The sequence below is a fragment of the Mobula hypostoma genome, chromosome 7 (assembly GCF_963921235.1).
Source record: "Mobula hypostoma chromosome 7, sMobHyp1.1, whole genome shotgun sequence".
NCBI lineage: Eukaryota > Metazoa > Chordata > Chondrichthyes > Myliobatiformes > Myliobatidae > Mobula > Mobula hypostoma.
The window spans coordinates 87,074,530-87,096,930 of NC_086103.1; the positions used below are offsets into that span (position 1 = coordinate 87,074,530).

The 22,401-nt window shown below is 41.4% G+C and overlaps 1 protein-coding gene across 1 annotated transcript in view; it reads right to left on the bottom strand.

Moving 5' to 3' along the window:
• rnf145a (ring finger protein 145a) overlaps positions 1-22,401 on the bottom strand; it is a 137,840-nt gene that overhangs the window by 80,416 nt on the left and 35,023 nt on the right. Inside the window, exon 2 of the mRNA XM_063053693.1 lies at positions 20,061-20,169. Coding sequence (XP_062909763.1) covers positions 20,061-20,169 — 109 coding nt within the window. The remainder of the gene's footprint in view (positions 1-20,060; positions 20,170-22,401) is intronic.

Sequence of the window (22,401 nt, forward strand, 5' to 3'; positions counted from 1 at the left end):
AAATAAAACTCTCTCTACCAGCATGTTAGAGAGGGTGCAGCTTTAACGTGTTACCGTGAAAAAAAATACAAAAAATAACGCAAGTTAATAAGTAAGAAGAAAAAAGTAAGAATACTGGTCGGAACGGCTGTAACAGGCTGCATGCACGACCGGCGCATGCGCACAGGAAGCCTAATTAATGTAAAATACAACAATAACAATAAGACAAACTAAACATTTAATTAATTCGACAACACAAGAGCAGATCTACAGCTAACTGTGGGATACACTGCTTTAAGTTATAGAATTAACCATTCCTCTGATGAAATAAGTTGCCTGTCTTTTGGTTGAGTGTCAAAGAATCAGTGTCAGGTTTAATATTACCAGCAAATGTCATGAAATTTGTTAACTTGACAGCAGCAGTGCATTGCAATAAATGATAACAGAGAAAACAAACTAAATTATAGTAAATATAAAAATTAATTAAATTAGTAGAGCAAAAAAATAGAAATATAAAAAGTAATGAGGTTGTGCTCATGGATTCAATGTCTATTCAGAAATTGGATGGCAGAGGGAAAGATGCTGTTCCTGAATCGTTGAGTGTGTGCTTCTGAATTGTTGAGCTTCTGTACCTCCTTACTGATGGTAGCAATGAGAAGACAGCACGTCCTGGGCAATGGGGGTCCTTAATGATGGGCGTCGCCTTTTTGAGGTGTCACTCCTTGAAGACGATCTGGTTACTATGGAGGCTATTATCCATGATGGAGCTAACCAATCTTATAATTTTCTTTTTTTTTAATTTTATTTTTATTTGGATAAGGAATTCACAAGTATCATGTACTTTTTCCACTTATAACCTTTTCCATTTTCTTATAAGTATAAAAATATAATTATTTATACATTCTTAAGTATACATTGAGATGATATAAAAGGCAATTAGACACTTAAATAGATAATTATGTACAGTGGTAATTCTAATCTATTAGGCTAAGTAATGGTATTAGTTGTTAAGAAACATAGTAACAATAGTTTCCATATATCTCTTCTGGACCATTTCTTTCTGGTCCAAAATGTTGTAATGTAAGCCTATGTAACAACCATTGTAGGTGTTTATATCCTAACTTGTTCATGCTTGCTCCTGCCCCCAGACATAATTATCCAATCTCTATATACTTATTTACTTAATTTTATCATTTTTTATCCCTTTCTCAAATCTTTTCCTTTACTTGTATTAATTCTCTATTTTCCAAAAGAAAACAAAAACAGTAAACATTTAGACTAGGGGTGCTTACGTTAGCAATATTACTGTGTTGATGAGAAGAGCAGTATAAATCATCAGGAGAGTCATCTAAAGTCTGCTCGCATTGGGGTTATATATTCAATCCATTTATTCCAGATTTGATAAAATTTTTCTTTTTGAATTCTCAGGGAGTAAGTCAACTTTTCCATTTTAAATATTTCCAAGATAATTTTGTGCCAATCTTCTAATGTAGTTGGTATTAGATTTAGCCACTTTCTAGTGATTGATTTCTTACTTGCCGCTAAGAGGGCCTGCGGCAACTTTACATCTTCCTTCTGTTCCAGAAACAATACATGCCCCAAATACAGCGCCTCAAAGTTCAGGAGTATCTGGGACCTAAGTATCTTAACTAATGTTCTATGAATACCTTCCCAATATATTCTTAATTTAGGGCAATCCCAGAAAATATGAAAATGATTTGCCTCCTTGGAGCCGCACTTTCTCCAACACGTCACCTTTGTATCTCTATATTTTTCTTGATATGGGGTCTTGAAGTATCTTATAATATTTTTCCAACAATGTTCTCTCCAAGTCAAAGAATTAGTCGAGGACCAGTGAAAGATGCATATTTTCCCCCAAGCCTCCTCTGAAAGTACCAACCCCGCTTCTTTCTCCCACTTCTCTTTAATATACAATGTGTTTACATTTTTAGCATGGGAGAGTGCATTATATAATCGAGAAACTGATTTACTAGGTATTGAACTGCAAGCTGAATTCAGGAACTTGAAAAATTCTAATTCTACTGTTGATAGGTCTGTATATCTACAACTCTGGTTAACATAGTTTCGTACTTAAAGGTACCTAAAAAAGTCATTGTGTTCTAGGCCATGTTTGTCCTGCAGGATTTGGAAACTTTGTAATACTCTTTTATCTATAAATGAGAGGTAGGTTGTAAGACCTTTCTTTATCCATAATTCAAATCTTTTATCTCTTCTGTTGGGAAGGAATTCGGTATCATATGCACACCATCTGAAGAGTTTTGACATGTTATTAATTCCACACGAATTAACCACCTTCTGCCATACTTTTAATGTAAGACTTATCCAACTGTTTTTAAATTTTTCCAATTGGGCCATCAATCCTTTGTCAGCTATTGAGGCCTGTAGAGGAAAACTGTCAACTAATCCAAATTCTATTTCCTTCCATCTAGCCTTATATTCCCTATTACACCAATATAATGGAGGGGTTATCTGTGAGGCATAAAAATAATTTCTCAGGCAAGGAAGAACCATACCTCCTCCTTCCTTCCCTAACTGTAAGGTGCTATATCGAATTCTAGGTTTCTTTCCTTGCCAAATGAAGCGGGAAATCCATTTGTCCCATTCCCTGAATTGATTATCATCCACCTCCACTGGTAAAGTACGGAAAAGATACAGTAACCGAGGAAGAATATTCATTTTTATAGTATTTATCCTTGAATTTAAACTTAAAAAGGGGCTAAGATTCCATCTATGCATATCTGCTTTTATCTCCGAGATTAATGACCCATAATTTACCTGTGACAGCGTTGAAAGATCCTCCGGCAGGGTTATTCCTAAATATTTTAATAATTTAGCTTCCCACTTAAGATCGTATGTATCCTGCAATTTTTTGGATGGTGTATAATTTAGGGACATAACCTGCGTTTTCTTTACATTTATTTTATAACCTGATATTTTCCCAAGGTCATCCAACAGTGTAAACAATCCTATAAATGATTTTTCTGGTTCACTCAGATAGACCAAAACATCATCTGTGAATAACACCACTTTCTGTTCAATCCCTGCCACCTTGATACCTTTTACGATTTCGCTGTCTTATTATTTGGGCAAGCGGTTCAATATATAGCGCAAAAAGGAGAGGAGAAATTGGGCATCCCTGTCTAGTGCCTCTCTCTAAGATGAAGGAGTCAGATAGGTCCCCATTTATCTTAATTCGGGCTGTAGGGCTGTCATATAGAGTCTGAATTACTTTAATAAACTTTTCTTAAAAGCCGAATCTTCCTAACACTCTGTATAGGAATGCCCAACTAACCGAATCAAAAGCTTTCTCAGCGTCTAATCCTACTACCATTGTCTCTGTCTCATTCTTATTAACCTGTTCTAATATGTGTAGAGTTCTCCTTATGTTGTCCTGTGTTTGTCTTTGTTGAATAAATGCAGTCTGGTCTAAATGGATTAGGCCAGGTAAAAGCTTTTCCAATCTGCATGCTAATAAAGATGTAAATAGTTTGTAATTTAAATTAAGAACACTAATTGGCCGATAATTGCCACATTCTAGTTTATCTTTACCCTCTTTAGGAATAACTGAAATAATTGCTTCTCTCCAGGAAGGTGGAGTTTCTCCTCTCTGCAAGATCCAATTAAAGGTGTTAAGTAGTAATGGGGCTAACTGTGACTTCAGGGATTTGCACCACTCTGAGGTAAACCCATCTGAACCAGGGGCTTTCCAGCCTTTAACCAAGAGATGGCCACGTTCAGTTCTTTGGCAGTTACTGGTTCTAATAAACTTTCATTTTGTAAATCTGTAAGTTTAGGTAGATCTAAAGAATTCAATAAACTGTCTATATAGGGCTCATTGGGGGCCCGGGGTTGGGAGTACAGCTCTCGATAATATGCTTCAAAACTCTCTTGAATTTTCCCTATTGTACTCTCCACAAGCTTTGTCTTTGGATTCTTTATTTTATGAATTGTATTGTCTGCTTGTTGTTTTCTTGAGCGGCCTTCTTGATCTGTTAGTTTCCACTGGAGCTGGCCTTGCAGCTTTAGCATTTCTGCTATCACTTCCTCTGCGTTTTGTAGCTTCTCTTCAATTCCAACAATCCTTGCTTCGGCTTCATCTATCCGCGAATTAGTTTTTACTATTTCTCCTTTAACATCTTCCAGCTGTTTGCTGCTATCTTGTCGGAACTCGCGAATCTCTTCGAGAATCAAAGACAGAGTCACCGATTCCCCCTCATTCTCTCCGTCCTGGCTTGCCGTGGGGGAGCTAGGCCCGTCGCCTTGCTGTGTCTCTTTGTGTTTATCAGCCTTCAGAGCGGACTTTTTAATCTTGTTCTTAGACATCATCCTTGCCCCTTTTATTAATATAGTTATGCAATATTAAGTATTTGTCTAAATTCAATTTTGGGGCAGTTTACCTTCTTTTTTGTCAAGAGACCTTTTCCTTACGCCGCCATTCCCTTGATGACCCGGAAGTCCTCCCTTATAATTTTCTACAGCTAATTTTGATCTTGTGCATTAGCCCCTCCCACCCCCCACCCCCACATACCAGACGGTGATACAGCCAGTTAAAATGCTCTCCATGGTACATTTGTAGAATTTGAGGACTGGTGTGTGTTCCCTCGTCGTACCCTTTCTAAAGTACATAATAAGCAATATTTTAGTGGAAGGAGTACGAGGGTGACAATCCCAAGCAATTCTGATTGTAATTAACCTCAGAGAAATGTTTTATTTTGGAAGATCAGCATTCGCTCCATCCATGCTTTTTGAAGTGTCCAATGCTTTCACATTTCCTGCAATAAATCTACTGGAAGAACTCAATGGGTTGAACAACACATGAAGGAATGGGACTGCTGACACTTCGGGTCAAAACCTGTATCTGGACAAAGAGCATAGAGAAGAGAGAGCCAGTATAAACAGCAGAAGGTGAGAAGTAACATGACAGGCAGATTTTGCCAAAGAGGGACACCTCAAAAGTAGAATTGGGAAACAGTGGAAGATGAATGACAGATGGAGGCAGGCAAAGACAGAGAAAAAAATATGGGGAAGCAGATTGAGCAAGTTTGGGGAGTGGAAAGTGGAGATTAGAGATGGCTGCTGGAGAGAGTTAAGAAGGAATATAACCTGTGTTGGATTCTGATAGGTAAAGGAAGAGAGAATGGGAAACATTGGAGAAGCGATGAATAAAATCAGAATAAGGTGGCAAGGGTGCAGGAAAATGGTTGACGAAACTGTGTGTACAGTACGTAGATGGAATCAGGAGAGGGAAGGGGACAAAATGAAAGGATGATCATGAGAAGGGGAGGCTTATCCAAAACTGAAACACCATGCTCATGCCACTGAGTTGTAAACTATTCAGGCAGAATATGAAATGTAATTCCTACAGTCTGCAGTCGGGCTCATCATGGCATAGAAAAGGCCAAGAGTAAAGTGGTCGTCATAGAACATAATACAGTACAGGCCTTTGGCACATAATGTTGTGCCCATATACATAAACCTTCTCCAAAATCAGTCTAAACCTTCCATCCTACATAGCTCATTACCCTTCAGTTTTCTTAACCATATGCCTAAGAGTATTAAATGTCCCTATTGAATCACCCTCAAATAGCATCCCTCACAATGCATTCAAGGCACCTACCATTCTCTGTATTTAAAAAAAAACTACCTCTGACATCTCCCCTAAACCTTCTTCCTGTTTCTTAAAACACACACCCTCCAGTATTGGCCATTGTTGACATGGGGGAAAAGGATTGTTCACTCTATGTATGTCTCTCACAATCTTGTACACTTCTATCAAGTCACCTCTCATCCTCCATCAGTCCAAAGAGAAAAGCCCTAGTTCACTCAACTTTTTCTCAACAGACATGTTCTCTAATCCAAGCAGCACGCTTTGCCCCCTCTAACACTTCCATATCCTTCCGAAAACGAGGCCGCCAGCACTGTATACAATACTCTAGTCTGGTCTAACCCTTTTCTGGCTCCTAAAAGCCCTGTTTCTTTTTTGCTTCCTAAACCTAGAGTATGGTTGCTTCTTCCTCTTGATTAAATGTTCCACCTCCTTTATTAACCATGTTTCCTTCACTCAACCATCCTTTCACTGCCTCAATGGGACCAACCTATCCAGAACCCTATGCAATCACTCATTAAACAACCTCCACATTTTTGCTCTGCATTTCCGAAAACATGTATTCCCAATTTATGTTCCAAGTTTCTTCTTCATACCATTATACAGTGCCTATAATGTGTATTCCATTCCCTCCCCCACCCCCCGCACCAGAAAGGTTTCACTTTTTATTTTACAACATTGAATCACAGTAGCCACCAATTAGGCTTTTTTTGACCCTGACTCTTTCATGTCAAAGTGACAACAAATTTCTACAAATTGGTCACATTATTGAACACAAAATAATTGATTGCATAATTACTCACCCCCTTCAAGTCAGTATTTAGTAGATACACCTTTGCACCTTTGGCAGTAACTACAGCCTTGAGTCTATGTTGGCCAAAAATAGCGTTTAATCTGATGGCCAAAAAGCTCAATTTTGGTTTCATCAGACCATTGAACCTTCTTCCAGCTGAATTCAGAGTCTCTCACAAGTCTTCACGAAAACTCTAGCATAGATTTAATGAGAGTTTTTTTTTCAACAGTGGCTTTCTCTTTGCCACTCTCCCATAAAGTTGCGACTGATGAAGCACTCAGGCAACAGCTGTGGTATGCACAGTCTCTCCCATCTCAGCCACTGAAGCTTGTTTAACTCCTCCAGAGTTGTCATAGGTCTCTTGGTGGCCGTCCTTACTAGTCGCCTTCTTGCATGATCACTCAGATTTGAGGACAGCCTGCTCCAGGCAGATTTATGGCTGTGCCATATTCTTTCCATTTCTTGACAACTGGCTTAGCTGTACAGGTGTCCCCCGCTTTTCGAACGTTCGCTTTACGAAACCTCACTGTTACGAAAGACCTATATTAGTTACCTGTTTTGGCTAAGAGAAGGTGTCTTCACTGTTACGAAGAAAGGCAGTGCACGAAAAAAGCAGCGCACACCTCAAGCAGCCCCTCTCCCCCGGATTCGGAACTGCATTCTCGCCGGCATTGCTTAAACACATGCCTGTGAGCAGTCGTTAGCAGGATGAGTTCTACGGTATCAGAAAAGCCTAAAAGAGCTCGTAAGGGTGTTACACTTAGCGTAAAACTAGACATAATTAAGCGTTTCGATCATGGTGAACGAAGTAACGACGAAGTGAGTTTGGCTTGTGGAAGTTGACGAACATGATGTTGAAGAGGTTTTGGCATCCCGTGACCAAGAACTGATAGATGAAGAGCTGATGCAATTGGAAGAGGAAAGGATAACAATCGAAACCGAATTCAGTAGTGAAAGTGAAGTCATCCAGGAACTGAACGTGAAGCAACTGCGTGAGATTTATGCTGCAATGATAAAGTACGACTTTAATTTTGAAAGGGTTACGTCGGTTTAGGGTATACAGTATTTGCAAGATGATTTGAGTGCTTACAAAGAACTGTATTATCTAAAAATGCACAAGGCTAAGCAGTCAAGCAAGCCTTCCACATCAGCCACAGCAGACGACGAACCTCGAGCTTCGACATCGAGGTGGGCAGTAATAGGAGAAGATCAGCTGCCTGCCCTAATGGAAACAGATGACGATGAGATGACACCTCAGTGTCCCACCACCCCAAACCAAAGGCCGCGGACAGATACCAATTCACGGAGAATGCAGTGGTAGCTGGGAGGCACACAGCACATCTTTAAGAAAAAAGCTGAAATAAACAAGCCAATTAATTAGATGCCACCCGACATGTAATTGTCGGCCCAGATCAGAGGCAATTGCCAATTACCACCCTTAACAAGCATTAGGGTTACAGGATGCTCCCTTTGTGGTGCCTCTGATCATTGGCAAAGGGAATGTCCCGATCGCCAATGACAGTCCAGACCTCTGGGTCGGCGGCAACCATTTACCACCGATAACCCTTTTTCTGCCTGACTAGTTGATCAGACTGGCTTGATGTTCCCCGTCCTCACTGATAACCCTGAAGAAGAACCCATATTTAACCTCTTAGTGGAAGGCAACAAAGTCCCCTTTATGCTAGATACTGGAGTAACTATGTCAACACTTGAATCTTCCTACATCTATCTACATGGTTTCAGGATGTCAGACACCTCAGTGACTCTGAGCGGTTTAATGGGACACTGACGGAACCCTACGAGTCCAGTTTGGGAACCAACAGAGTACAATTCAGTTTGCCTAAACTCCAGACCTCGGAGTTAACCTAGCAGGGAGGGACCTGCTGTGCTCCCTCCGACTTAAAATAAAATGTCCTGATGCTGGAATTGCTATTAGTGGTCCCAAGTCCAGAAGGACTTTTTGGGTCCACCATCCTCCTCAGTAGTGGGCTGTGGAGCTTCGTCCCGGAGACTTCGACCCACCCCTGCAGGTGCCCGACCCACATGTAACACTGGCATATGAACCCTCAGGGGTCTCAAAGGGATTAGAAACCCAGTATGCCCCCTTTGTGGGCAACATGGTCAGCAATACTGTCTTGGGAGATGTAAAGGGTAAGGAGGGAGCAGCATTATTAGTTCAGGTGCCTGCTGAGATATGGAGCCAGTTGGGTCTTATGTCCCCCCACATTACCTTGTCAGTGGCTGCGGGACACAAACCAAAGGAGTTAAGGTTTCTAGCCTGCCGACTGCAGGAACAGGCAGACCTCAGCCTCCTCGGAACTCCCCAGATGTTTCCAAATGGAACTTTGACTTATTACCTTACCCCTTTTTCGGTAACAGGCTGTGTCCATCGTCACAGGCCTCACCGCCTCCCCTCGGATCAGCCAGCTCCTGACTTATGGGCCACATCAAAGGTTGAGGTAGGATTAACCTCTGTGATCCCAGTGCAAATTCGGGTGAAACAGGGAGTACAGCTGCCCTCCAATCCACAATACCCCCTCCAGAAGGACGCTGTTGACAGTATCACTTCCCTGATAGACTCTTCTTGCAAACAGGGCATCTTGGTCCCTTGTCAGTCACCTTGTAACACCCCTATTCTACCCACCCCCAAACCTGGACGGATAGAGTGGCGCCTGGTACATGATTTACAGAAGATAAATGAAATAGTTGAACCTTTACACCCATGTCGTCCCCAACCCCGCCACCTTTTTAGAAAGCCCACCTGAGGACCTCACAGAACCACCCTATGACTGTTTAACAAGGAACCACTTTCTGACTGCCCCCTGCCTGGATCTCTCGGACAAAGCTTTCCCATCTGCAGATCTAATCCTTTACATTGACGGTAGTTCCTCTGTCTCTCAGCAGGGCACCCACCTCAGCAGCTATGCGGTTGTAAACGACTTAGCTGTGGTCGAATCCTCATCCTTGCAGCCCCCTGTATCAGCCCAAAACGTGTGACTTTTTGCCCTAACCAGAGCTTGTATTTTGGCTAAAGGTAAAGTGGCCAACATTTTTACTGACTCCCACTACACATTGGCCCATGACTTCGCCCAACTGTGGACACACCGGGGATTTCTCACTTCCACAGGAACCCCTATTCAGGATGCCTCATATGTGAAGAACATCCTCAAGGCCATCCTCCTCCCAAAACAATTAGCTATCATTAAGCGCTCAGCGCACCTCTCTGATTCCTCTGCTGTCACTCAGGGTAACAATCTGGCAGACGAGGAAGCCAAATTAGCAGCACAAACAGCCATTCACATTGTCTCCACGGCAGAGAAATTGGCCTTGGCCTGCGAGCCGAACACAACGGTGAAGGGTATTCCAGATATGAGCGCTGTGCAACGATTCCAGGGGGATGCCCCTGACCCAGAAAAACAACTATGGAAGACACATGGGCACTCGCACTCTGTGTCAACAGGCCTCTGGCTTACTCCAGTCAGCCAAGTGTGTATACCTGATGCTTTATTACCAATGCTTATTGACTGCTTACATACTGATACGCACCTTGGCAAGGAGGGAATGAGTAACATTTTGCTACGCACCTGGTGGCACCCTAGGTTGAATGAGGCGGCACACAAAAAAATACGATTGTGTTTAATAGGCCAAAAAATGAATGCGGGAAAAGGAGCAAATCGTGCCTCAGGAAAAACCCCCCTGCCAGGTGGTCCTCTTGAATGCATTTGGCTTGATTTTATTGAAATGCCGCGTGTACAATGTTACAAGTATTGTTTAACAGTTGTAGATGTGTTCAGTAGATGGATTGAAGCCTATCCAACCACTAACAACAAAGCCTCAACGGTAGTAAAACTGCTACTCACAGAGGTCATACCAAGATTTGGGGTACCCCGGCAGATAAGCTCAGATAATGGTCCTCACTTTGTAGGAAGGATAAATAAGGAGTTGTGTGAGGTACTGCATATCAATCAACAGTTCCACTGTACCTACCACCCTAGGGTGGCAGGCATAGTGGAAAGAGCTAACGGCACCTTGAAAAACAAACTGGCCAAAATGATGTCTGAAACTGGCCTAAATTGGCTAAAGGTTCTTCTGTTGGCACTGTACCCCATGAGGATCACTCCCCATTCGACTATTGGGGTGTCAGCCACCGAGGTCATTTGTGGGTGCCCAGGAAGAACCCCATGGGATGCCAATACCCAACCCCCCACCCAAGTTGATCTCAACATCATGGGGGACGAGTTACAAAGGTATTTCAGACAGTTAACATCCTCTTTAAAGTTTCTTCATTCACAGGTGCAGGAGATGTTCAAGCCACAAAGAGGACCGGAGGCAAAGTGGCCTGACTTAAAAATTGGAGACACTGTACTGATAAGGGATTGGGTGCGCCCCAAGCTTGGATCCCAGTGGAGGGACCCCTCCAGATACTTCTCCATTCACCCACGGCAGTAAAAGTACAAGGTCATGACCGTTGGATTCACCTGAGTGATTGCCAGCGAAGGCCACCGGAAGAAAAATGATTATGGTTGGACTTGAACTCTTTATCATTGCCATCACCTTTATGGTGACTGCTCTAGAGGAAAATCTGTTTCATAAAACCCATATGCAGCTGCATGGTAATCGTACTGTGTGTTACCCACTTGCCAAATCCGTAGAAGCCTTGTTTGTAGCCACCCCGGGATGGAACCCTAAGAGTCTGTACACCACTGATACCTCGGACGCCCCCTGCATAGGAAGGACAGGCAGGTTCTGGCAGGGGACAATAGGGCAATGTGTAGAACTTATATACAATGATAGGAGGAAATCTCCAAGACCCAACTGCACTGGGTCTCATCCCGCTAAAGAAACAAAGGCTAACTGTTCTGACCCACAGAGTTACCCCTACTGTTTTGGAGAAGGCTGGGGCTGGTTCCTAATAATATCTCTTGCGCAATGACTCATTGCACACGCCGGAGATGCAGAATACAAGGAGGATGGTTTAGTTGTGCATGTACAGAACAACAGTGTTTTAATGTGACCATGGGACTGCAGAGGATCTGTGGGAAGTGTAACAGGGCACATGTTACTACAGGTTACACACACACAAAATGCTGGTGGAATGCAGCAAGCCAGGCAGCATCTTTAGGAAGAGGTACAGTTGACGTTTCGGGCCGGGATCCTTCATCAAGACTAACTAACTAACCTTACTACAGGTTCCTTGATATACCCATATAACACTTCAGATTTTAATCCATATGAAGGAACCGGTGACTAGCGCAAGAAACAAATGACCGGAGCAGGGAAGTCTACCATAAAGTGCTACTGGACTAAGGAGGGATTCGTTTTCCTTCTTAATGGAACTTTTACCACCGCCATATCCACACTGCCAGCCTTGTTTGTAATGGGAACGATTGGGCCAGTCACGATCCCCTGCCCCCAGAAGGCCCACGTCCGACGAAGACTCGTGGCCCAGTCAGTAAGTAAGGAGCTCTGTGAGGACTGGAAGGATCCTGTCACGCTGGGCTCCTCTTTAGGTTATGGGTTTCTGAGTATTCTCTCTCTAGGGGGATCGGCAGGGACCACAGCCTCAAAAATTCTGAACTACCTTATTTGTGGGCTGACTGTACTGGAAAACAGTACTACGGAAGGACTGGAGGCCATAAATAAACAGCTGGCAGAGTTGCGATTGTACGTTCAACAAACCCGGTATGCTGTAGACTACCAGTTGGCTCGGCAAGGAGGAGTATGTGCCTTAGTAGGGGACAAGTGTATCACCCACGTCACAGACGAATCATATAATATAACACATGCTATTCAATCTATTAAGAAACAATTAGATGATTTCAGGCAAGATCCCAAACCAGGTAATGGGTGGTTCGCTTGGCTATTAGGAGGTTCCTGGGGTTCCTATTTGCTACATGGGCTTATTACAATTACTCTCATTGCTATGTGTGTGTTATTAGTTTGTATTAATACGTGTTGCAAGATGTGTCTGCATGAGCTAAGAAATTCATTTTCGGCCCCAATCTGAATGTATTATCATGAAATGATAAAAGGAGGCAATGTAATATAATGTTAAGAAGTTAGCATCCCGCAGGCCTCTTGTGACCCCGGCTATTTTGTAAGGGTCATAGTGGCTAAGACTTGACAAAAAGCATAGAAGCACAAGTGTTTCTCACAAGATAAGCTGAGCGGGTGATATTATCCTTGGTATGCGACCCGTGTAACTTCAGTCCTTGCTTAAGAACAACTTGTACCATTGTTTGATTAACTGCTGTAAGAAACATAGTGCTTGCTAGAGAAGTATTATAAGGAATGCCGGTTTCAAGGGTGGGAAGCTCTGAGGGGAAAGCTTATGTCTGGCTGTTCCCAGACATAAGGGTAGTTAAGCTGTTACACAATTTATGGCTGATAAGTTAAACAATACTCATCTGTACAGAAACTAAGAGGGTGAACCCACCTGTATCTATATACGTGACTGCATATGTATGAGAAGCACTGTATTTGCTTCAGAAGCCAGAGACCCCCGGAGCAGCCCAAGAGAGTGCTTAAGGAGGGTTCTCTCTGGTAACTTGCTAATAAAGAGCTAAAGTTACGTTCATCACAGTACGTGGTGTCTTTGCATTGGGTAGATCAAGAGAAGTTTACAACACATGGACTGATCCACATAGCCGACAAAATAGCTCGGACCCATGTGAGTGCCCAAGGAGCTGAAAGAGAAATTGTTGAGGGTAAGTATCAGTTTCACCAGACAGAGGGAAGTGGCGGTGAAAACTGGTTAGGTCTGCCAGAGGTGACCATGTTGGTTATGGTGCGGGAGACAATGCCAGAATCTTCTCTGAGGGGACTTGGTCAAGGAGTAAGTTATAGATATCTGAGAGCTCAAGATTTCCAGCCTCTAAAGAATATGTTCTGTCTCCATAACTGTCCTGATGTTTTTGTACGAGGGAAAAGAGCAATTTATATCAATCTCAGGGCGTTTTGAGTCTAGGGCATACTCTCTACTATGTCATTACCCCTTCCTTATCTTCATTTGATTATCCTTCTCATAGTTTGTTAACTCTTTAACCAAGATAGCCAACCCCTTCCTGATTTACCTTTTCATTCAAATATTAAAAAAAGATGCTCCTGACAAAAGCTCAAAATAAACACAGGATTTCATTGACACAACAAGGGAGGCCAAACAGAAACCAGATGTGCTGGTGGCCCTGTTAGTAAGCACCGATTTAGGCAGTAAAATAAAACTTAAAGGAGTGAATCAATTATCTCTAACAATTCAAATTAAGTTTCATACTGTAACATGTTTTTTATTTTGTCACTGCTCTGGCACCAACATAGACATACCCACAACTTGTTAACTTTAACCCATATGCCTTTGCAATGTGGGGGGGGGGAGATACTACGCAGTTGCAGGGGTAGCGTGTGGGCTCCCTGCAGATGGCAGCTGGAGTTCAGCTCAGGTCACTGGCACTGTGAAGCACGGCACTGGCAGCAATGTTACCGTTCCATTCCTTATTACTCCAAATATAATCCAAACTTCTCCCAGCTTGTAACAAGTAACAAGTCCTACAGGTGGATAATATATGAATGGCCAATGGGCTGGCACTAGTTTGGACCATAAAACCAGTGAGCAGATGTCACAGAACTACAGAGTATGTACAGCTGAGTAGGTCTGGAAACAGAGAGAGGTAACCCATTCAAGCTCTGAAACTAAAGTATAGGGAGAATGTTAAATGTCATTTTTTTTTTAATGCATAGAGTAGTGGGTGCATGGAACATACCGCTAGGGGTGGTGGCACAAGCCGATAGATCAGTCATTAAGAGACTCAGACACATGGGTGAAAGAAAAATGGTTATGTGGGAGGGAGGGGTTAAATCGAATTTACAGTAGGTTAAAATGTTGGCTCAACATCATATGCAGAAGGACCTGTACCGTGCTATAGTGTTCCGTCTTCAATGGTTAGCTACTTCTTCAAATATTAGGGCTCTTACCTTAGGACAAGAGGGAACAAGTATTTGTACATTAAATTCTTCTAATGCTTGCATAAACGGACTGAAAGGGACTTCAATATATTAAACAGCATCTTCCTCTGTGCACTTCCATTCACGTATCCCTCAAATGATCTCATGCACCAGTACAAGTCAATTAAAACTTTTCATTAGCTGTGATAATTAAATGATGCTTGACTTTAGAATTTAATATGTTTTTATAAAGCACCTTTGAAAACTATAATTTTGCCTTCCAATGTTTAAATCACAGATATCATTATTCATCTACATACTTTTGAAATACAAATCACATTTCCAAAAGGATACAGTACGCCTCAATCAACATAATGATCAATATTTCTAACTCCTTTTCTGCAAATCACACAAAACTCCTCTATTTCAATTATAGCAACATTGCAGGTACATATTACTTTTGAAAAATTAGAAAGCCAATGAAACTACAACAAAAATAACAAGTAGAGATAACGTCCACTCAATACTCTCCAACATCAACTGGTTTGACTAGACATGCTTGCCCAGTTTGCTGATTGTTTTTAAAGTACAAATTCCAAGCAGCAAATGAAAAACTTGATTTCAGAGTTCGACTCCATCTTGAGTAACCATGTTATAACATCTACAATCATCTTATGGATAACAACATTTAATACCACTCCGAATATCAATTTTAATTTCATATTTTTCATAATAGACTAAATTGCAAAACATATCAAAACAAAGTACAAGCTTCAGTAAGTGAACATTTCAAGAATTAACGATAAATGTGGACGAGACCATTGATATATTGTAACTTGCAAGACAGCAGCTATTTTCATTCAGAGTTTAAGGAGACTTGGCTTGTCACCTAAAAAACTCAAACTTCCACAGAAGTACCATGGAGAGCATTCTGATTAGCTGCATCACCATCTGGCATCAAGTTGCAGAAATTTGTAAAGTTAGTCAGGTCCATCAGGGGTACTAACCTCCCAAGCAACCAAGACATCTTCAAGGAGCAGTACCTCAGGTTTGCCCCTATGCAAACCAACATGAACTCTATGGTAAATTTCTACAGATGTACCGTGGAAAGCATTCTAACTGGATGCATAACTAACCATCTGGTATGGAGGGGCCACCACACAGGATTAGAAAAAGTTGCAGGAAGTTGTAAACTCAGCCAGCTCCATCATGGTACTAGCCTCAACAGCACCGAGATCATCTTCAAAAGGAGATGCCTCAAAAAGGTGGCATCCATCATTAAGGATCGTCAACACCCAGCAAATGCCCTCTTCTCTAATCAAGGAAGAGGTGCAAGAACCTTAACACACGCACTTAATGTTTCAGCAACTTCATCCCCTCCACCATCAGATTTCTGAATGGACAATGAACCCATGAACATTCTCTCACTATTTTCCCTCTCTTTTTGCATGACTTATTTCATTTTTTTTCTATACACTTACTGTAAATTATAGTTTTTTATTATGTATTGCAATGTACTGCTGCCACAAAACAAATTTCATGACACATGCCAGTGATATTAAACCTGATTCTATCTAATTCAGATACATGTTGCTAGAATCACCAAATTGATAGTATTATCGCATTACACTTTGCATCAATGCAAACACAAACTTGATAATTCAATCTTCAACATGATGAGTACTAAAACAGCAACACATCATGCATTCTCACTGAGACAGAAAAGTCAGTCACCGGCAAGGTGCAAGAGAAATAAGTAGCTTCTGGTGAGGCCATTTCATGCACCTTGTTTGAAAAAAGGTGCACCAAGTGGTAAGATTCTTGGCTCTGAATCATGTCCTTATGCTATCCTTTTCAATGACCGAACATACAAGTTTAGACCAATACTCCTGCATGTTGTGGGAATGTAGCAGAAAATTGCAATTATTCAGATGAGAATATGAAATCCTATATACACTTTCAACAAGATATTTGAAAAAATATCACTAGTTTTAAAATAGGAAGTTACTCCTGGTCTCCTGGCCAATATTAAATTTGGTAACATCTCTGAAAGCTATCCGATCATTATTTATATTGCTATTGTTAAAGTTTGGCACACACAAACCTGCTGCCATTTCTTCCCTGACAGCACAACGACCACTCTTCAAACTCTTACTTCACTAGCTAGAGAGCACTAAGTCACACATGGGAAAGTTACATTCAAAATTATTCTATTTAACATCACTGATAACTTGATTAAGGACCCACCTTGGGATAAGGGCAATAGCTTTGAAAACTGAGAGCTTTAAAAATTCCTCAGATTTCTCAACCTAATTTCATTCAATTGTATCCAGAGACAGAGCAATTAAATCAAAACAGGAACAGAAATTCAGCAAAAATAGGAAAATTAAAAATCAGAGTTGAATCACAAAATACCAAATACAAAGAAGAATTAACACTCCAGATGGAACAACCTAATTTAAGCAGAACCTTTAAAATAACAAAGAAAGGAAAGGGGATTCCACTTAAGGAGGTCCTGACTGGGATCATTAATTGAATTGTAATTTGTTCCTTCCTCCACCAGACGCAACACAAGCTGTAGAAAATCGTATTTATTTGCAAAGCTCAAAGCTCTGGCCGGGGGTGGGGGGGAGGTGAAAGCATAGTCACCAGTGATGAAGCAACTGCATTTAGGAATACAGGTGTCCCCTGCTTTTTGAATGTTCGCTTTACGAAACCTCACTGTTACAAAAGACGTACATTAGTACTGTTTTCACTTTCAGAAGGTATTTTCACTGTTACGAAAAAAATCAGCGCGCGAAAAAAGGATTAAACACGTGCCTGTGAGCAGCCGTTTGCAAGATGAGTACTAAGGTACAGTATCGGAAAAGCCTGAAAGAGCTCGTAAGGGCGTTACACTTAGCGTAAAACTAGACATAAATAAGCATTTCAATCGTGGTGAACGAAGTAAGGACTAACAACATACATCAAAGTTGCTGGTGAACGCAGCAGGCCAAGCAGCATCTATAGGAAGAGGTGCAGTCGACGTTTCAGGCCGAGACCCTTCGTCAGGACTAACTGAAGGAAGAGTGAGTAAGGGATTTGAAAGTTGGAGGGGGAGGGGGAGATCCAAAATGATAGGAGAAGACAGGAGGGGGAGGGATAGAGCCGAGAGCTGGACAGGTGATAGGCAAAAGGGGATACGAGAAGATCATGGGACAGGAGGTCCGGGAAGAAAGACAAGGAGGGGGGGGTGACCCAGAGGATGGGCAAGAGGTATATTCAGAGGAACAGAGGGAGAAAAAGGAGAGTGAGAGAAAGAATGTGTGCATAAAATTGAGTAACAGATGGGGTACGAGGGGGAGGTGGGGCCTTAGCGGAAGTTAGAGAAGTCGATGTTCATGCCATCAGGTTGGAGGCTACCCAGACGGAATATAAGGTGTTGTTCCTCCAACCTGAGTGTGGCTTCTTCCGCTAAGGCCCCACCTCCCCCCTCGTACCCCATCTGTTACTCATTTTTATGCACACATTCTTTCTCTCACTCTCCTTTTTCTCCCTCTGTCCCTCTGAATACACCTCTTGCCCATCCTCTGGGTCACCCCCCCTTGTCTTTCTTCCCGGACCTCCTGTCCCATGATCCTCTCATATCCCCTTTTGCCTATCACCTGTCCAGCTCTCGGCTCTATCCCTCCCCCTCCTGTCTTCTCCTATCATTTTGGATCTTCCCCTCCCCCTCCAACTTTCAAATCCCTTACTCACTCTTCCTTCAGTTAGTCCTGACGAAGGGTCTCGGCCTGAAACGTCGACTGCACCTCTTCCTACAGATGCTGCTTGGCCTGCTGCGTTCACCAGCAACTTTGATGTATGTTGCTTGAATTTCCAGCATCTGCAGAATTCCTGTTGTTTGAAGTAAGGACTAAGTGAGTTTGGCTTGTGGAAGCTGACGAACACGATGTTGAAGAGGTTTTGGCATCCCATGACCAAGAACTGATAGATGAAGAGCTGATGCAATTGGAAGAGGAAAGGATAACAATTGGAACTGAATACAGTAGTGAACGATCGAAAGTGAAGTCATCCAGGAACTGAACGTGAGGCAACTACGTGAGATTTTCGCTGCCATGATAAAGTACGACTTTAATTTTGAAAGGGTACGTAGGTTTAGGGGATATTTGCAGGATGGTTTGAGTCCTTACAAAGAACTGTATGATAGAAAAATGTGCGAGGCTCAGCAGTCAAGCAAGCCCTTCCGCATCAGCCACAGCAGACGACGAACCTCGACATTCGACATCAAGGCGGGCAGTCATAGGAGAAGATGACCTGCCTGCTCTAATGGAAACAGACGACAAGAGAACACCCCAGTGTCCCACCAACCCGCAATTCGCGGAGAATGCAGCAGTAGCCGGGAAGCACATAGCACAACTTTAAGAAAAAAGTCGAAATAAACATGCTAATTAATTAGGTGCTGCCCGACACGTAATTAATTAGCATGTTTATTTCGGCTTTTTTATTAAAGATGCGCTGGATGTCTCCCGGCTACCGCTGGACCCCTGCATGCTTTGCGGTTCAGTATCTGTCGGCTGCCTGGAGGTGGGGCCACTGCACCACCCAACCTGCAACGACTCAATCTAACACACCATCATCAGTGTGCTCAGCACTGAACCAATTCCGGTAAGTGATACTACACTGAACATATATTATTTCTACTTTATATCGGCTGTGTATCTTTACGTGTTATTTGGTATGATTTGGCAGCTTCATAACTTAAAGGTTACTGGAGAGAGTGTTTTTGCCAACAGCGTTTGCGTGAGATTTTCTGCCGACGGCGCTTGCGTGAGATTTTCGCTACGGAGAACAGTTCAGTAACGATTGTGGAAAAGTATTTCTACTTTATATAGGCTTTATATCATTCCTGCTTTTACTATATGTTACTGTTATTTTAGGTTTTATGTGTTATTTGGCATGATTTGGTAGGTTATTTTTGGGTCTGCGAACGCTCACAAATTTTTCCCATATAAATAAATGGTAATTGCTTCTTCACTTTATGATATTTCGGCTTACAAACCGTTTCATAGGAATGCAAACCTTCAGATGGCGGGGCAAAGCTGTAATCTTAAATGCAACTATCTCCACAAGGTTACAGATTGCAAGAGATTTCATAAATCTGGAGAGTCAAGATGTTGGAGTAATTTGGAATTTAAAAAAAGGATGACAGGTTTGAAGTTAATGCAATGCTTAACAGAAAACAAGTGCATACGGTTAAGCTAAGGACTAATAAGACTAATGAAAGGCAACAATTTTGTGCCAGTTCAGACAGAAGCACAAGAATTTTGGACAATCAGGTTTATAAAAGAGGAAGCTTAGCCCTACATCAAGTCTAGCAATAACAACACACTGAGGTTTCAGCAACAGTTCAAGGAGTTCAACGTAACACAGTATGGAGCTGGGTTACATTAAGATCAAAATTTTATGTGCTTCGTTCATTTACAATACATAGTCAAAAGTTTATAAATTCAAGTGACAGATGCCAAGGTTCCTTTTTCAGACGCAGTTAAATTAATTTTGTGTTGATGGTTTCATTTTGTTGAGTAAATATATACTCAACACAACAACAGGAATAGTTTTCATCTCCAAAGGCAAACATCTAGCTACGATTTAAACCAGAGAACAGAATAACAAATTGAAACCTAATAACTAACCCTTCCTATTCAAATTTTATGCAAATAGTGAACTTTTCATAAGCCTTACCTGGAAATTTGATGCCCAGCATACAAAAGTAATGCAGTCAAAACATATAGATAGAGCTGAACCAAGTGCTGCCGAGGCAAGGTTAGAAGAACGAGACTTATTATATATCCTGAAAGACAAAAAAAAAATCCATTCAATGGCAATAAAAACAGAAATGCTGAAGAGTGAGGACAAACATTTTGTTAAATTAAAACTATTACTTGAATGGAGAGAGACTGCAAAAGAAAGGATTAATGCCCAGGTGCTCTTGGTGTGTGAATCATCGCATGAGAAACAGGCAGCTGTAATAGTCAAGGTGGAAAACAGCACATTTTGCCTTTATTGCAAGAGAGATGAAGTTAAAAGCACAGGATGTCAGATTCTGGTCCCTTTATTTAAGGGGAGACTAGCAGTGGAAACAATTCACAGATTTATTTTGATCATTTCTGGGATAAGAACGTTGCCCTTACACGAACAGCTAAATTAGATCTTAATCTTTGGAGTTTAATATAAGGGTGAGCTACACAAGGACATGGAATAATCAGGTCATCTATTGTGGACTCAGCACATAGATGCAACCATAAAGAAAGCGTGCCAGCATCTCTACTTAGCAGTTTAAGGAGATTCAGTATGTTATCGACAAACTTCGACAGATGTACTGTAAAAAGAATTCTGATTCCATCACAGACTGGTAAGGGAACTCCAATCCACCAAAATGCTAGAGGGTTCAGAGACCACTGGACACGAGCAGTTCCACCACAGGCAAGGTGCTCTCCACCAACAAGAACATCTACAAGAAGCAATTTCCCAGGAAGCTGACATCCATAATTGAGGACCTTCACCATCCAGGACACGCCGCCTTCTTTACTGCTGCTATCAGGCAGGAAGTACAGAGGCAGGAAAGCCTACATCTCAAGGTTCAATAACACCTTCTTCCCTGCTGTCATCGGGTTTAGGAAACAACCTTTACGACGCTAATTCTACTATGGACTGCATTTCTCTCAACTTGCACTAATGTCATGATGTTATTGTTGTTTATTATGTTGTTCAAGTTTTATTTCATGGATATGCATGACAATTATCTTGAACTTGAATTAGAGCTCTTAACACATCTGTTTTAATTTAACAAGATAAACTCATGTTGGATCTGCAAAGTAACTTTGAAAACTAATGATTCCTATGAATACCAAGAGTTCTAGCACCTGAAATTCAACTTTTTTTTTAAATTTCTCGCCAAGATGAAAAGCTCATTTTCCAATTATATTCCAAATTGCACATTCTTGACCACTGAAACTGCACATGTCCTGTTGTTGATTTTCAGTATTTACCTGGCATCTGACAAAACCACTAAGTCTATGCAGATAGCATATATACAGTTTCCTTGCCAACATCACCTTCTATGGACAGTTAATATGCAAGGTCCAGATTGGAATGGGCTATCAAACCAAAATTCCCTTTTTATTTCTTTACTGTTTTCTCATTTCACAAACCTTAATTTTATTTGTGAAATGAGACACCCTTTTCTTCAGAAAGTGTATTGAAAGTTGGTAACATAAGAATTCTTGTTTGATTTGGGAAATATCAGAAAGGAAACATTACCAATATAAGAATCCATGAAATAACCAACAGCATTCTATCACCTCAACATCATGCAGCATTTTTGTGATATATTAGGAAGACGATTCTGAACTGAATTTCTGCAGTTTCGAAGTTGCTCTTTTGATGGATTGTAATGAAACAATGGTGAATTATCACATTCACAACTCATGACTATTATAAACTCAATATGAACCTCCAGATACAATATTAATACCAACAAGGCGAATCGTGCAACAACCCCAATTTACTAACCTTGGGCCTTCTTCCACATTAAAGCAACTCAGAGTTAGGGGATTGGAAAAGAAAAAAATAGTTTTCTGAAGCATCTCCTATAGGAATGTTTCCTGCAAGAAGATACAATTTCTAGTAAAACAGGGAATCCTCGTTCATTCGGGTTTCCCAAAACCGCTTTCTTCACGTTTTAGTTTAAAGCTGTTTCACGCATACACAAAGAATGGCACATCATGCTTTCCAAAACAAATACAATAACGTTATCTTTAACTGTGAAAACACTTTCCTCTGGGGCTTAAAATAAGTGTTATCATCGTCACACATGCAAATATGTGATATACAAAAGTAATGTAGAAACACAGACATCTGAAATTTTATGATTGGTAAATATACCTCAAATCCAGAGGCCCAGACTTTCACAGAAATGTTTGCCATGCAGTTTGTAAGAACACAGTCTGCATTTATCACAATATAATCATTTTACACAGCAGTCCTAAACCTTGAGAGATCCTTATTGATTCAATTATTCAAT